Source organism: Lycorma delicatula, chromosome 2 (assembly GCF_047948215.1).
Source record: "Lycorma delicatula isolate Av1 chromosome 2, ASM4794821v1, whole genome shotgun sequence".
Taxonomy (NCBI): Eukaryota; Metazoa; Arthropoda; class Insecta; order Hemiptera; family Fulgoridae; genus Lycorma; species Lycorma delicatula.
Genome location: NC_134456.1, coordinates 220,813,904 through 220,832,552, shown reverse-complemented (window position 1 = coordinate 220,832,552; position 18,649 = coordinate 220,813,904). Strand labels below are relative to the sequence as shown.

Sequence of the window (18,649 nt, the reverse complement as noted above, 5' to 3'; positions counted from 1 at the left end):
TTGCTAATAATATATTCATATATAATAAATTTAACTAATGAAGGTGAATATAATAATAAATAATAATAATAATTTATCTAATGATGAGTTGCCCAGTGAAGTACACTCTGTTCCTAATGTTGCAATAGTAAGAGGTCACTGGTGAGGTACGGTCTGTAGTCGTCAGACTGACACCCCCCGACTTCTGGACCTACGGCCACGGGTCATCCTGACACAAAAACAACTCAATGTTAACAGTTTGTGCGGCCTATTACAATTATTTTTTTTTTGTTTATTTAAAAAATATGGGATTAAATAGGAGAGGGGCTAAAACTCATTTAGGTTCAGTGAGCTCTTACTATTGTTATCAACTTAAAAAGGATTACCAGAGTGTACCACAACAAAGCATGAACGTGATTTGTACGCTCTGTACTAATAAAAACTGTACGATTCAGTTTTGATTAAATAAAGTATTTCAGCAATAATATCATCAGCTTTACTGTACCTAATATGAATTTCAGCCCCCCGATGTTAAATTAACGAGGTATGGATTCTTTAGGCTGGGTACAGATACGCGCTGAGTGCTATAAGACCAGCTTACTGCAACATAATTACACTAATTTTCTGTATGCATGCTGGATCATACAGTTTTCCATCGTGCTCCTAGTTAACAATTAATATAAAATGAAAATATATGGTGGCCGTAAAATTTAATTTACTAATTAAAACAAAAAAATTAAGTCAGAAAAAATGAAAACAAAAAAAACATAAAAAGAAGAAATTAACAGAATTATAAAACACGTCAACAAAATAAAAATTTCATTTAATTTGTTAAGATAACGTTCCTCCTAGATAAGCTTGGGGTATGCGTATGCGTATATGTACATGTATATATGCATGTACTTAATAGGCAAAGAAAATGTGTATCTTATCTGATACTACCATCAGCTCCTGTCAAAAATCAAGGCAGCACTAGAGATGGGGGAAAAAACATTATTCAGCTCCATTTATGGATTGAGGAGACATTCATAACATATTTAAAACATGTCTATCAAATTACATAAAATATATCATGTCATATTAATGAGTTGAAAAATATGTAATCTATATGTGATAAGAAAATTCTGGAAATGCATATTAATTTAAAACTTTCTATCAATATAATTGCAAACAGTGAAACCTTAACGTAGTATACATTATTGTAGCAAGAGAAAAAGATTTTATTACAGATCTAGTAAATGACAAACTTTGTTCTACATCATTCTGTAAAAAAATATATATATATGATGTATAAACTAAAATGAAAGGTAGTAGATGAATAGTTTCTGTATATACAATACTGCAAAGCATAATTTTTCATTTATGATTGTTACATAAGAATATAAGCTGCTATTGCCATACGTATTAGTTCAAAATGTTAACAGAATACTTTTTATTTACATATGTGCATACTGTATTTATTATTCAATCGATTGCTTGGTTTAACATCAATACACAAATTAAAAATACCACAAAAATAGAAATATACATGTTTAATATATTCAACTGAGAAAATGGAAAATTGATTATTCCATATTTTTTGCCATTTTTTTCTAAATAAAAAATTAAACACAGAGCCACCTTGAAAATACGTTTGCCTTTATCAATTAAAGTAACTTCTTCACAGTTATGACAAAATGAATTGTTTCATGGATTTCTATTACCATAAACTCATCACCACTTGTTATCAGGTATTTTTATCAAATAGAAAACTACAATTTTTTTACACAGATTTCAATCAATGTTAAAACTTCTTGTTTCTACAAAATTTTAACTTAAGCCGTTAAGCAACTTAGTGCATTCACAAACATCAATTACTACATCTACCTTGCTTACACCATAATTCATGTTTTCTTTATGAAAACTTTTAGAATTTTAATGAAAGAAAAATATTTTGATTTGAACTGTACATAAATTCAATGCTAATGGGTGGATATATAGTTGATAAAGGGCAGTAAATTTAAAAAGCCACTAAAAGAATACTTGATACATAAAGCATTATATAGAATTAATCAGTTCTTTGGGGAAGGGCAGGTATCACATGATTAAAATATCCAGTTTTCTCTGATCCTGATTATGTTAACTAAAAATGATATGTGGCTTAATTCTGACTATGATGTAAGTATGTAAGTTACAGTAAAATAAAAAATAATTTAGACTGTTACAGTATTTACTGTATTGTGTTTTTTTAGTATTTTTGTATTGCGAACCTTGTAAAGATATTCTTTAAACATAATATGGTAATTTTTTTATTTGTTGTTAGGCCTAACAATGTCTGACAAAATTGTACAATTTTATTATTGTCAATAAACAGAAATACTATAATTATAAACAAACATCAACTGTGATAGATTTAAAATGACAGTAAGCTAAGTCATTCTGTCTTCTACTGGTAAAGAATGGAAAACTCCTCTACATAAATAAGAATATCAGAAGTAAAACACAATATATAAAAAAGAAATTTAATCGGTCTAATTACATTATAGAGTTTTGTTTTTTAACATGCATAAACATAAAAAAAATGATTTTTAGCATTTAATAAGGAAATTATATTTCAAGGGAAACAGGAATTGTACACCTATCCATTGACTAGAGTTGTCCATAGAAATTTCATGGCTTCATTTTTTGTTTAATTTAATAAATACATCTTGAAAATCTAATCAAAATAAATAAAAGAACTGAACAAGTTTATTCAGAATTGTATTTCATTCAATAAAAATTCCAATTTTTATCACTACCTTGCAGTGAATTAAGTTTGCACTAACAAAATTATAACTGTTATATAACTTTCAGTAAAAAAAAAAAATATTCCTACTGCACTTCTCTGTGTAACTTCAATTTTTAAGTGTACTTTCATATAAAATAAATATTCATTGATCCGTTTTTATTAAAATGCAATTGCTGGGTTATAATTTAACCACCAAACACTGTATTATAATTATTTTAATAATAAAATGATATTTCAACAGTAAAAAAAAAGAATCAGATTATTATTTTCCAAGAACTGTGTCAAGTTAAACAATTCTGGCAGTGAACTGAATCACTTTCCCAGCTATGCCGCTCAACTTACGCAATTCATTTTTTTCAATTCAACCATTTTAAGCTTCATAAAATAATTCATTTTTATTAAAAAACAATAACCAAAATTATAAATTATTTTTTTGTTTTACATTTTATGTAAAAATATTTAAAAAATTTGGGAGCTCCTCCGTCAAGAGAAGGGAATTAAGTTATTTTAATGATTTTATTGTTTAACAAAATACATTTTGAGAATTATAAATTTGAGTTGTAAAAACTATTTCCCATTAATCTATTTTCTGAAGTAAGATATAACTAAAAAGGAAAACTATATTATTAAGTTATATTCTTTGGGGAGAGGGTGAATATTAAATAAAAGTTTTTGGTAATTTGTAATCTTGATAAAATAACTTCAACTTTTGTAACAAATCTTTTTTTGCTCAAATAGTTCAGTAAAGATTTGAAATTCTACTTCGACCAAAGCACTCCCACTTCTTTAACCAATTTTGAAAAAATTTTAATACATATTTCCCCTTGAAGGTAGTAACTATCTACCAAGTTTGAAGATTTTTTTGGACTTGGAAGCATTGGAATAAGTTTTTTTTTTAGAAAATATCTCTTCAAGGCACAAAATATAAAAAAAAGATCAATTTCTTAATTTTCTTTTTGACTGATCTGTATATTTTTCTATTAATAACTATAGCTGCTGTAGCAGTGTATATCACTATAGTCAGGAAAATAAAAGTAGTTTATGACAATATACGATACATACTTATTACAATGTACATTGAGTATTTGTGTAAAATTGTTTAATAATCTGTCTTATTTGTTAATTTTAATTCACTGTCATTTCATCTTCCTTGTATATATGTATTAATGCAAATTCAAGGACATAATAATGAGTAGTAATAATAATAATATTAATGAATGAATTAAATTTCAGCACTCACAATTAGAATAAAATTGGAGGTTGTAAAAAAAAAGATTAAAACTTTTCTCTGTTCATAGACAACACTTCTAGATAAAAATGTGAATATCATTTTGACTAAACAATTTTGTACTTTTATTTATCTTACATTGATGTGTATAAGCAATGATGCAAACAAAAACAAATCACTGAAATCTTAAGGGATGAATTTATGTGAAATGAAAAAAAATGCTAATTTTTTTTTATAAATTAATACCCAGTATTGTAGAAAAGTCATACCCCCTCAGTAAACTTATTCATATAAAAATATGTAGAAAAATGTAAATTTAAATGATACCTTACCCTAAGTTTATTAATCATAAATAGTATAATAATAAGATTATATTATTTACAATAGTATAATGTAATTAGTACAACATTAAACATTTAAGATGTTAAAATAGATGTCAAACATTTATGACAGTAAGTAATAATGATATTATCAAACAAAAATAAAATGTTAAAAGCTAATGTTAGAAGAAAAAAAAATCACTAAATGATTAGCTTTGTATGATGGAGAGTTCTAGTAAAAAGGCAGCAGGATATTTTTTCACTGAAAGTGAAATATCCTGACCATTTACAGGGAAAACAAACATTAAAATACTATTTTCTGATTTCCTACATATTAAGTCTTCCAGTCATCAAAGACTTCAACAAGACTAATAAAATTTTCAGAATTTCTATGCATTTCGTTAAAAATAAAGAATACCACTACTGATAGAAAAGAACTGGATTAAAATGATTTGGTTACAATGTAGTCGACTCTTAAAAGTAGTGCTAACTCCTAACATACAACATTTTCTTATTAATGATTAATTTTAATGGTTTTCCATCATAAAAATGACAGAATTAAAAAACTAGTTATCTGAAGAAAAAGCTGAAAAAACTGATTAGCAGAATTTTTCAACCACCCCTTTCAATCGAGTAAAAGAAGGTAAGTCCTTTCAAATTGTAAGCAGTCAAATTAGCCAAATAACAGAATAAACCCAAATTAAAAATACAATATCAATAAATAACAACTTAAATGATTCCTTTTTTAATAGGAGTAGAGGAAAAACTACAGTAGTTACAACAGTAATACTTCTTAATAAAAGCTAACTGCAGTAAAATTTCTCGTTAGTAATAGTTTTAATTAAAACTAAAACAAAATATATAGATTTAATTTCAAAGGTAAATCTAATTATTGTGAAGCTTTTAGTTTTGCCAACTGTATTTTTTTTTTCTTCAGCTGATTGTGATTAAAATGAGTTCTCAAAGTTATTAAAGATAAAAATATGATATAATAATATTTGTTAGTTTTTTTTTTATTATAAGAGAAATCTGGGATATTTATCAAACAAAATCATAGTAGCTGACTGATTCCATTGTGTATTTAACTACAATTACCAGGCTGAAAATGATTGTCAATTAGGGATCGATAAACTTTAGGTAATATATTGCACACACATAAAAAGAAAAAAAAATTATTGCAGAAAATCTGTACCCAGTCAAAGAAAACTGTAACTAAATTAGCATTACTTTTCATGCTATCTCTAAAAAAAATCTGATCATTTACTGTTCTTAAGAAAGAAAAAAACATTAAATGTAAAAAAATAATAAATAGATATAAACTAATTAATGGTGGTAATTTATTTACTGGAAAAAAAGGAATAAACAGAAAAATATATAATGCTTAAATACAAATGCTGTGAAAACTAAGTACACAAAAAAAATCGTTTAAATCTCTTACGTTACCATAAAATTAAGCAGAAATATAACAGTGCAAACATATAAAATAAAAATTAAACTAACAATCATGCTTGATAATTAAATAACTTTAATTTGAAGTTCTCCTTCATATTCTTAAATATTAACTTCATATATACCTCTGATTGATGATCTTCTATAAGATCTTTAACAATCTTTTAACAGAAAAATTAGTGCCAAAATGAGGGCAGACGTTGGTAAATCCAGAACTGAAGAGAGGTTATTGTATTAGAGAGAATGTAACAAATATGAAGGCTACATCAAATTTGTCATCTAGTTGGCTGCTGGAAGTAAACAGATTGCAGTAGCAAAACCATATTCACACTGCAATCATCAGTAATTATCTATAATTTCATTACACATTACAATCACATCTTCCTTCCAAGCAGTCTACAAAACATTAAAAACATCAGTCATTCCTGCAAGCTGTGACAATCACTGAAATCTATCAATGATTGTCCTGATAACGGAAATATTGTTATGAATATCAGTGCTGCAAGTCTGAAGCTGGAAATTTTGACAAAGCATACGTTTATCATGCATGTTTAATGTCACATCACAATTTCTGAATTTTCATATAGCAGATTGTAACAAACAGGCTAAGTTTTCATAAATTTTAAGAAAAGTAGGTACAAAAACAATTTTATGACATGAACAGAACTAAAAGAATAGGCACAGAGCCTTAACATTCTTTTGGGAGCTGTAATGAAAAGGGAATGAATATCTTAACCTAACTGAGATTAAGAACATGTCACGGATCAAGTTTATGAAGCATGTAAAGATCAAGGAACAATCAAATTCATTTTGCTCGTGCAATTCTTATTCATGCTTTCCATTGTCAACTGATTTAATGTGCTTTGCATTTCATGTTATACAAGAATTAAAATTACACAATTATCTGACTTCTTCATAGAAAAAATTAGTATATTAAATAATTAATATATTAGTTTATTTTTAATTTTATAAATTCCACACAGACTTTATTTTATTATTATTATTTTTTTTTAAATATTTTATTATATGGTTATTAGGTTTGTATGTTGCTTTAAATATTTATTTATTGTAAGTTTTAGTAACGTTTTCAATGATAGTGTATATATATTTTTTCACTTTTGTCTTATTATTAATGATTGTGTAGTTTTTTATACAGGAAAAACAAATTAATCCTTTAAAATTGAATTTTTTGAACATTATAAAAATAACAAAAAGTAATAAATTAGATTTATCTAATATGGCAGGTCGTTTAATAAACAATAAACATTTTATTTCTGATATAACAAATTTGGAAATTTTAGAAATTAATAAAGTTGACATAAAATTAAATATGTTAAAAAATACTACACGTAAAAACACAAACAAAATTTCAATATTATAAACAATCTGACAGTATTTCAGAGAGATGTGTTCTTATAAAAACTGCAACAGATAGTATAGCACTCATGTAAATCAATATGCAATTATCATAATTTCAATATTTTTATTACACAATAATGCAATCATTTCAATCATGACTGAGGATGCAGGATTCCAGGAAAGTACTTTAATGAAAAATTAAGTAAGATATGTCTTATCTCAATATTTTGTACTACGTGGTTTAGTTAACAGAATTTAAATATATAGATTACTAATGTTCTAGATGTTTACAATTTTGTAATTATAAATAAATAAATGAAACAGCAAATGAACTTCTGACTTTTTCAGTTTTGGTGTACATCTAAAAAAACAAGCTAAAAAATTCCAGTAAGGTTTATTGAACTAAGAATTTTAGCTATATTTTTTTGGAATCTTAAAAGTAATTTTGTGATTTTTGGAGACAATTCTAAATAATTCAGAGAAATATTTTACTCCGATCAATACATAATACGTTATATAGCTACATTCTGGAATGGGAGGTGTGCTACATCGTGGATTAAAAAAAAGCACTGCCTTTTAAAAACTGTATTTGGCTGGATGAATCAAGGGAATCCATTATAAAACTTTAATCATAGTACCGCCAAGAAATCGACAATTATAAAATACAAAGCAAGAATGGTTAAAATCCATATTATTTAAAATATAAATACACAAAATAATAGTTAAAAATAAATACAAGAATATACTTAAAATAACTATAAAAGAAATAACAACTTGGAACGTGAAAATGAAAATTATTTGTACATTTGGGTACTACTTATCTGGTTTGATATAAGTGGATATTTTTATAATTTTTTAAAAAATAAATTATTTTTTTGTATCAAAAAAAAATCTGACAACCCATTTTTGTATCTTGAACACTTTGTTCTGACTTCCTGAGTGAGCAACAAGAGATATCAGGTTTCAAATGGGAATGCACATAGCCATAATATTTAATAATGTTGACCAGCTTAGTAACAAAAGTTTATGGAACCAAGGACCAGAAAGTGGAGGATGCTTGAAAGGTGTTTTCTTCTGCGTGAAACTACATAGTCCCAGTTCACAAGTAGTAGTGAAAGCCTTTCACTTATCTTTTACAGTCTGGACCAGGCTATGAGTGACTAGCTTGGTATCTTGGTAGTTAAGTTCTATGATGTGGACCTATAAAAGTTGGTTTAACACTATGATGCATGTTTGACTGTAAATAGTAACATCTTAAGCATTACAGGATACAGTAGTATAAAATAGTACAGATAAAACATATAAGAAACTTACATGTACAATTTTTTTTAACCAACCAATCAGAAGCCAATTTTGAAATATGCCTCATAAATATTTGAACACTACAATACCTAAAATGTGTATTAAAGATATGGTCAAACACTGGTAGACATCAATCAACTTTCACCATTCAAAAATGAAATTATCAGTTTCAAGTTTTCTTCTCTCTATTAGATGATTTGTAGTGTATTTCTACTTATTCTCAAATGTATTGTTACTAAAGTACAGGACAGCAAGATCTCTAAGCAAGTATTTTTTTGACAGTATTTGTAACTGTCAATAGAAATACTGCATGTGATAAAGTAAGGCTATGGTGCAATTTATGGTATATAGGCTTCCTTAACTTTGTTTGTCTCTCATTAGGTCTAGGATAGTTCCTTTTAAAGTTTCTTGGGATTTTGAGGATCCTTATGAAAATTACTAATGAAGTATTTACCATATATATTTATCACCTTGTTATTAAACTAAGGAACTGTTCCAAAATCATGTTATGTATTTTACCTAATTCTCATTTTAAATCCACTCCTCATCCCTCAGTTATTAATGATAAAATCACAAACATTCCAATACATTTATACAATTACTATAACAAGATAATGCATGTAATAATTATTACACTGATGAAAAAACTGAATAATACAGCTGTAAATATTCTGCAACAAGATAAAATACAAAATGGATCTCCCACATTTTTCTCAATCCCATTTCTTAAAAATGTTTTATTCCTTAAGACTGCTGTAGAACTAATATAATAAACCTCTATAGACTACTTTTGTCATTAGAAACTAATGAAAACCTAAATAAATACAATGAATGAGGGACAGAAAGCGTGAAGTAAGCTAGATATATCAAACCACAACATATAAACATTTATTCCCAATAAAATCATTATTCCACTGTTGATCCTTCATAGAAGCATTTCATTTCTGAATGGTCACTTACAGGATACTTACTTTAAACAATTCAACATTTTTATCAATTGCTAAAGACTCACTTAATGACATGCATGCATACATGTGTATGAGTGATAGAATTAAGACTAATGCACAGGGTAATGGTAAATATATAGCTCTTAACATAAGGTATCAATTACAGATCATAATAGAGAATCTGCACTTATTCAAATAATTTACATCTTTACACAAAATAATAAACAACTAAATAGCTGTTAAAATATCCCCAACAATAATATCAAAATTCCTATGGGCAAAATGATGAAAATATAAACAATATATTATGTAAAAAAAACTTATATAAACAGTGAAAGTGACAATAAGTACAGTTACACTTTACTTTCTGCTAATCAATGAGTTAATTTTAAATAGAAGTACTGGCTTGTAAAATTAAAAAAAAAACAATTTTACATGATTTGACACTGAATAAATTGTTTTTTTTAGTGATATTCAACAATTATACAATTACATCAATTATAAAAACATCTTACAAAACAATTAATAAACATAATTCCCTATATTTTCAATACATGTCTCCCCAGCAAAACAGTTGAAAAATAATGGAGCAATTCATTTCTTTAGAGCGCTTAAATATGTGATTCTATAAAATAATTTTTTTTAACTTTCATATGATATGAAAAAAATTTTAAATACCTGTAATTTTTTTAGGATATGATTGGTATCACTACTATGATCATTATCTATAAACTGATATTATTTATGGCTACAGATATAATGTTCTAATTTTTATAATAAACAATTTCTTTTGGTGTATAAATGTATTTTATTAAATAAATTTACTTTTTTTTTACAATATGACACTGTTTTAAATAAACCTTATTGTTCTTAGTATAATTTTGGAGATGTTTTTAAACAATATAAAACTGCAATCAGCAAGGTATTATTGTATATGACATCAACTGTAATATACTACATTTCGTTAACTGATCTTACCTTTCATGGGATGATCAGTCATCAGCAGATTAAATTATATATATATTTTTTTGTAATATTAATAGTAATTATATACAATCGAAAAAAAAAATAAATAAATAAATAAATAGAATATTATACAAAAATAATGAATGGTAATGATTCTTTTTATTCAATTATACACATGCTACATGTGCACACAAGCACATGATAACACCTATTTGGTATTTATTTATGACACTGTGAATGAAGTTAGAAATATTTCATGTAATAATCTAATCGAAGCAAAGTGAACTTGAATGCAAATTAATAGATTAAGTGAAACAATTTAAATATACAAAACACTTTGAATAACATAATGAATATATTGATCACCTCATGCAAAAGTTAAAAAAAAAATTAAGATAAAGCAAACCTTCTACTCCAAGCAAAGCAAAAAATAAGAAATAATCTTTTTAAATTCATAAATGAAGTATGTAAGAAAATGTAAAGATTACAGAAAGAGGTTTGAAAAGTGAAAAGAAAGTTCGTACCGGGGGTGTTAAGGAAGGTGAGATAACTGTCCTGAAACTTGGTCCAACCTTGGACGCTGGCCGGATCTGTGCCCTTATCTTGCACCGGAGGATGAAGCACAGATGCATTAGCAGATGGCGAAGAGGGTGGTGCCTCACTGCTACCTTCTTCATCTCCGGTCACGGCAGTACTGCCTCGCTCTTTGTGAGAATGAGTGTAATGATACGTCAGTCCTGGTCGAGTCTTATATCTTGCACCGCACACTATAACAAAACATCTCTGCTACTCTACCGCAAAAAAAATTACATTATTCCTACTTAAACAATGCCTTATTTTTTAAAAATCATAACTAATTTTAGACAATTTGCCTTTATACCTCCAGTTTTTCTGGACTTATGCAGTAAGACGACAGATTTTTATATCTGGATCCTGACCTCCTGTTAACCAATCAAAGGAGGTAAAGAGCATAATCATGTAAGTGAACCGTCACTATCAATTCATTTATAACGGGTGGAATAATAACCTGATGCTTATTGATTTCAGTGTCTATGGTAATTTATGTATTAAAACAGGTCGCTGATAGCATTGATGTTTCACATTTCTTCTTGTTATATTAACAAAACATTTGATTGTTCTGTTATCACTTATAATAGCTAAACTGTACCATTTAGCTATAACATTAACAATAATACACAGACTTACAGATTTCTCTATTCAATAAACATTTTATAAAACTATTCAACTGAAATGTATTCTGACATTATTTTCTTTAGAAATTAAAACGATAAACAGAATTCTTAAAATGGTTCACTAAATACTCTGAGAGATAATTAAATTTTATTCATCATATTTACAATAGCCTTCAGTAATTAATTTATAAAAGCAGTTGAAAAACTGAACTTCCACAGAGATGTTCAAATCTAAATATTGGGAAAAGTTTTAATATTAACGGATAAATTAGACAATAATTAGAGGTTCAGCTTGGCCTGTTACCAATCTGCTCTAACAGGTGTAAAAAAAAATTGACTTTTTCTTAAATAATACATTATTTTATTATAAATAAATTTATCCTTAATTAAAAGTAATAATAATATAAATAAATTAATTTCTATCCCACAACTTCTTCAGGAATGAAATCATAATGATATAGAATAGACATTTTACAGATTTCACATATTCACATGATCAATACAAAAATACAATCTTAGTTATTTTATAAATACCAATAATTTATACTTTATCAAATTATATGATTCATAAATATTAAGTAAATAAAACTATTCATTAATTAATTGGCTACTAGAGGAGCATTAATCAATTTTGCCAAGCACAATTAAGTGTAATAGTGCCATAGAGGTAAAAATATGCTTAAGAGTTTTAAAAATTAACCAGTTCAAAGCTTAAATTTTCACCACACTACTTAACTAAGCTTTTCTTTTTAGTGATCATTCTGCACCTAATTATTAATTTTAAAAAAAAACCACAACAAAAAAATACAGGAAACAACAGTTGCAAGAATAAAACCCTACATGCTTACTTTATCTTCTAAATAGTTAAGTTTTTTGTTGTTCAAGAAAGCAACTAATTAATTATGTATATGTGACAGTCTGAAGAAGTGTAAGAGGAGATTGATTTTTCAACAGACATTAGTATATATACATTAAGAATTAGCACAAAACAAAGGAATGCAGAACAAGCCCGTCAAACGGCTGCTTTAATATAGAAGACCTGTTCTTTATATACACACTTCTCTTTTTTTCTTATAACATCTCTTGGTGAATAAACACTGACTATACATCAATTTAAAAGTTGATTTGAAGTAATTTAAAGAAGTTACAAATACATTACTACTCTACTAATTAGTTAGTTAGTTAAACTGCTTATTATGGAGTGAAAAACATCTTCAAAGGAAGAAAAAACATTTTTCCAATTAAAAATTTGCTTTAACCTTTTTACAGAAATTTATCATCACAGGTTCAATATGTTCAGTAATTTCTCCATCAATTTTAGCCTTATGGGATGCAGCTAACACTAGAGTATACTTATTCCACAAACTTAAAAAACCTAGTCTTTCAATTTCTTGCCTTGTAAATATGAGAATCTAAATCTTTTTAAAATCTGTCTTCTTGCAATCGATCACTGCTTGATAAATAAATAGTGAGAGGGTCATCAATGATTGAAGATTTCATGAGTCTAGTGCGCGAACCAACTCTCAAAATGCCCAAACTTGATATGTGCATCTATGAAAACAAACCGCTTGTGCGCATCAATTATGAATGTAATTCTGCTCCAAATGTAATGTAGGTAAAGAAAATATGTATATGGTTAATAGGTAAATAAAATATAAATCTAGGGGAAATACGTAAGCGAGCAGATATGGAAATAAACAAGCATTACTATAACGTATTTTAATTATTTCTAATTCTGATATGCATATATTCGTCAATGCTCAAAATGTATTAAAATGGAAGCAAAATAATACAATTGAAATAAAAATTTACTCCTCAAACTTACACCAGTTAGTAGGTACGATTTGTAGTTATGTTCCAAGCACAAAATCATGTTTTATGTTTTGCTTATTATATTTATGTTTTATAAGAGATTTGCTGTGAATAAGAAAGTTATGGCAGCCATTAGTGCTGAAAGTTATGTGTCTTTTTAATTAATTAAATTTAACACATTACTTCTGAACAAGTTAAGTTGAATACAATACATATAGAATAAATCAATAATAATATATAATTACATAGCCGAAAAAGCAGCATTTAAAGAACATATAAACCTACTGAAAACATAATATTTCCATATGTATTTTTGTGCCCATTTTTTTTTTACATAACCAGATGCCAATAGATAAATGTGGAATCGATGTTTAAAAAAAATAGTACAGGAAATATGAATAACTTGCTTTTCAATTATTGAGAAAGTATACTCACCAATGAGGAAAAAATAATGATAGGCTAGTTCATTATCTGACCCACATAGAGGAGGAATAGGGACTTTAAGAGATTATAAATCCTTTTAATGTGTCCTAAAATCTAAGCCCGTTACTTAAATCTTTCCTTGTACATAGTAAAAAAGCATCACACAAAAACGTGAAATTGAGGTTAAAGAAGATATAAAATATATGGTCTTGAAAGGCATGTCTCTCATCAGCAGAACGCATCAGAAAATAGGACAACCTTTTCACCACAATGGGATGCTTTCTCCTGTTGTCAACAGGCAATGGAACAAGGTACCCGATTATATTCTAGGATGGTGAAGGGGTAAATGATTTTTTACTATAGGAAGATGAGTCATGAAGATACAGCAAGGTTAAGCTAGCAGACTACTTCAGTAACTGTACTACAACCGCTGCAATAAAATTGCAATGAACAGGAAAATCACTGTTCAACTGGTAGCGTTGAATCGATTCTAAATAATGCACTTGATACCAAGTCCAATGCTTGATGGATCAATGTATGTAAACAAGAGTCAAAAGACTCAATGAAGGCAATATGTTTATCTCCTTAGCAACCTTTGAGAAGACCCAGAAAATCTTTTAACAATGATAATTACTATGGATGAGAACTGTATCATCATTCTGATCCTGATGTTAAATATCCATTATTACTTGCTTTATTTTAACTTGCAATGTTTTTTTCAATTTTTTTTCATGTTTGTCCTCAAATCTTGCATCCTTAATTTAACATACTTCCTAACATTGCCGATTGATGAAATTTTGCACAGTTTCTAAGGTCGGTTGACAATACAGTATTCCACTATTACTTTTGTAAACATCCTCCTGTACAGGGTAAATTAAGGGTGCGGGTGTAAAAAATTGCAAAATGGCTATGAGGGGTCCAAATTAACCTATTAAATTAATCCAAATTAATCTACTAATTATTCAGGCAATGTATGATAATAATTTGATTAATGTATGACTAAAAAGTATAAAGCAAGTTTTTAAATATCTTTAAAATTTTTTTTAATATTATTTAATAACAATCTGAATCCGTATCATTAACAAATTTCCAAATTTCAATTTTTGTAGAAGAATGGTAGCAAAGTTTTGCTTCATGGTATTATATAACAGACAATAAACCCTGGTCTGTGCGTGATATAGAATATGACAGGAACTGGTTCTTCTAAGTTCTGCTATTAGCAGACACTTGTTACAAATGACTTATTCGTTTCTATCAGCAACAGTAGCTGTATATGAGGTGATAAAAATCCTCATATCACGCGTATAAAATAAATTATTTTCTACGTTCAGAAATGATTTTGTAAATTAATAGATTGAAATCCTGATCTTAACTCATTAGAGTCGGTTTAAGCTGAAATAAAAGGTGAAAAGGCGAAATAAAGAATCACTTCATCCTTACAATAAAAAAGAGATGTTTGCTGCATACCTTTTGAAGATTACATAATAGAAAACTGAAATAAATGTTGTTAACATGTTAAATCCCAACAGTTATAAACAATCTATAAATCAGCATAATCTTTGACAGTGACTATCTTAAACTTTGAACTGATAATGGTTTCAGGTCCTAAATTTATTCTTTTCATGAAGAACTTAAAGTAATTTTATTTTCATTTCATCCAAATCACTTGTTATAAATAAGCCGCTACTAATAATGGCAAATTTTTATTAAATTAAATAAAGGTAATAAATTTGAAATGCTTCATATTTTAAATTAAAATTAATTATGAAATAAAAAACCATAAATAAAGAAATTAGTTAAATTAATTTTAACAATTACTTAACTTTTTTGTTCAAAGTTACAAATAGAGAATGTTGTTAATAAACAAAACATGTTTATTTATTAATTTTGTAAAATTTAAAACTATTAAGTTTGCCCAACATAAAAAAAGAAACTAGAGGGTCCTCTAAAACAGGAAAAAAATGAATAAAGATCATTCAGATGTTGAATGACTGGAAAAAACAGAAGAATCAAACAATCTTTCAAAACACCTATTCTCTAACTAGTTATATAGGTCCACGTATATTACCGGCACAGCAGTATAAGCTAGCCTATATATAATATTCATGTTAACCCATCCTAATCAATGACCATGTCATATTTCAGTTACAACCTCTTATAAGAATAATTCACTCATTTTAGCAACAATGTTAACACACTTCTGATTTTAATTTTTTTTTTATTAGTAATTAATAATGAACAACAAAAAATACCACTGTTACTTACAGTCACAGCCAAAAGGTTTATCAGCATCAGTTAAATCAGCATATGTCATTCCCTTCTTTCTACCACGTCCTGGACCAGGAGTCTGAAAAACAAAACAAATATGTAGAATTTATGTTTCAATTTTATCAATAACTAAAAGGAAATACATATTAATAAAATAAATTAAACGCTCAATAAAAATAAGAAGTATTTTTAATATAAAAATTTGGTTTTCTGTGTTAATAGTGGGGAGGGGCAGTATATTTTTATTTTTGCTATTTTCTGTTGGCAATATACATTATTTACTAAGTAAATAATAAATTTTTGTTATTAATAAATCGTATATTTAATGTTAATCAGATGAAGTTAACAAGCATTAGGTTACGTCTGGTTATATTAGGTTATGAAATATAACTAATTATTCTGTGTGCTGAACTTCGTTTGATATCAACATAATCTAAAGTTTGCTTCACTTGCTAACTTTATCTAGACAAACTAAATGCAATAATTAACATACAAAATCTGTTAAATAATTAACAGAAAACAGTGAAGATCGAGTGCCCCCCCCCCCTGATAACACAGAAGTACCATAAATTATTAATTTTTATTATAAATCAATTCAAAAGTAAACAATTTTTACAACCAATTTATATGAGATGTAATCAAAATAAAAAAAGAATGTTTTAATCTGTGCACTTTCTTTTCAATCGAGTTCATTTTTTTCCACATTATGGTAGCTGTTTACGCCATTTAGCGTAAAGTCGTTTTATTCCAATGAATTCAAGGTTATGGTGTTAGCTCATTTCTATCATGCATTATTTCATTGCTGTTTAATCTTAATGTATATATTAGGCTTAGTGTTTTTTTTATTCTCAACCAATTTCAATATTGTAATAGTTCCTAGAAGTCTATTTCTCTTTGTCGGCTCTGATGTCATTTCTTCAACTTGCGTATTCGAATTATTTTTGTTATGTCTTCGGTCTCGAATTCCAACACGTTCTCTCTAATCGTTCTTATACTAGCACTAAGACACTACTCTTGTTGTCAACACACACTCTCTCCTGTTCACTGCCTAGCTGTGGCTTCCCCCTCCTTTCACTCACGCCATCTTATTGGCAGAGTTGAACAGACTTTCACAATGTAAAGACACCTTTTTACGTTTTCGCTCTCAAGATTTGTGCTAATCTCTTCATCACCTCCATACTCGCATGCCCAATGCGGTATTCCTGTGTCAAAAATTCTACTCGTCAGTTTTTCGTGATTTCACAGTTTTCTATGTTCGTCCAGCCTCGTTTCTTCGTTAAGTTGTTCTTCAAATTCACTATATTACGTTTCTCCTGAAAGTGCTTCAATTACTACAAACTGCCATTTCTATCGCCGTCAAATCTTCTCGAATCGCAGATTACATTTTCCTAGATCCAGAATCTCCAACCTCGTTGCTACATATCTACTACGTATTAGTCTAACGCTACACCATGTCTCACCCCTGCGTTCCTGATTCACCACTGCGGACTACGCCCAGGAATTACTGTATGTATCCTTTCACCTTCATTCACGAGTTCGTCGTTTTCTGATATTTGTGTGCTACAGGCAAGTTTAATTTTCATTATTTATTACGTTTAAACAGTTATTTTATCAGAAAAAGTTTGAGGAACATTCAGTTCATTATACCTATGCCTTTCAAGTTTCAATTTCACTTAAGTACCGTCACGACAGGTTACTTACATAAGGTTGTCATTATTCAGCTGCAACCTATTTTACGTGCTCAATTAATTTCAATGCGATTATATTGTAATTAACTCTATATTTTTATGTTTACTTATCACAATTTGATTATTGTTATTAACTCTTTTTGTACTAGAATATCATTGTGGCCTTTTTCTACACTAAACTAGAATTACATGTATAATTATTTAACGTTAAGTTTGTTGATGTTCTTAATTCAGAAAAGGCCAGTGCTAATTAAGATTTATTGTAATTTATTTTTTCTAAGCTAATCACATCTGTTCATTGCTAATTTTCATATTACAGTATATGTTAGTAGTGCTACTGTTTTCCAGTTCCACTTTCTATTGATGTTATGTTTTAAGTATCTAATTTGAAAATAAGGTGTTTTTATGTTCTCTTGTTTTCAGGCTTTGTTACATTGTGTATTTAAAAAATGTATATTCATATATTTTTGCATTTAACATCATTGTTCATATGTTGATTCAGCTGATATTTTAAGTATCATTAAATTATGTCAATTTCATAATTTCTTTTTAGTTTTTAAGGTTATGATTTAACATAAGTTCAGTTGCTTTTTTTCTCAATTAAAGTCCAATTTCTTTTGGCAAATATGAGCTGTGTTTTTCTTAGTTAACTTTACCCAACAGTAGCACTTTCAATAATGTATATAAATATTTTCTGCTGTACCAGACACACAGCTGAAATTCAGCAACTGAGTAAATAGGGCAAATTTTATTACCACTGCCAATTTATTTGGTTTGAAAATGATAGCACAAAAGATTAAAGTTAAGATTTAATAAAGTGCAGAACAAATGAAGATGTTAGAAAATGCTTTTGGAAGGATTTATGCTGACATCAAGGATTTATGAGTGGTATAAATGGTTTCAAGAAGACTGTGGAGGCAATAAAAGGGATGAACGTCTTAACACATT

General features: G+C 27.7%; 1 protein-coding gene across 3 annotated transcripts in view; it reads right to left on the bottom strand.

Moving 5' to 3' along the window:
* LOC142319663 (protein O-linked-mannose beta-1,2-N-acetylglucosaminyltransferase 1-like) overlaps nucleotides 1–18,649 on the bottom strand; it is a 111,944-nt gene that overhangs the window by 25,647 nt on the left and 67,648 nt on the right. For all 3 annotated transcript variants that reach the window (XM_075357213.1, XM_075357215.1, XM_075357214.1), the window contains exons 5-6: nucleotides 16,011–16,092; nucleotides 10,842–11,084 (exon numbers count right to left, since the gene is read on the bottom strand). In XM_075357213.1, coding sequence (XP_075213328.1) covers nucleotides 10,842–11,084; nucleotides 16,011–16,092 — 325 coding nt within the window. The remainder of the gene's footprint in view (nucleotides 1–10,841; nucleotides 11,085–16,010; nucleotides 16,093–18,649) is intronic.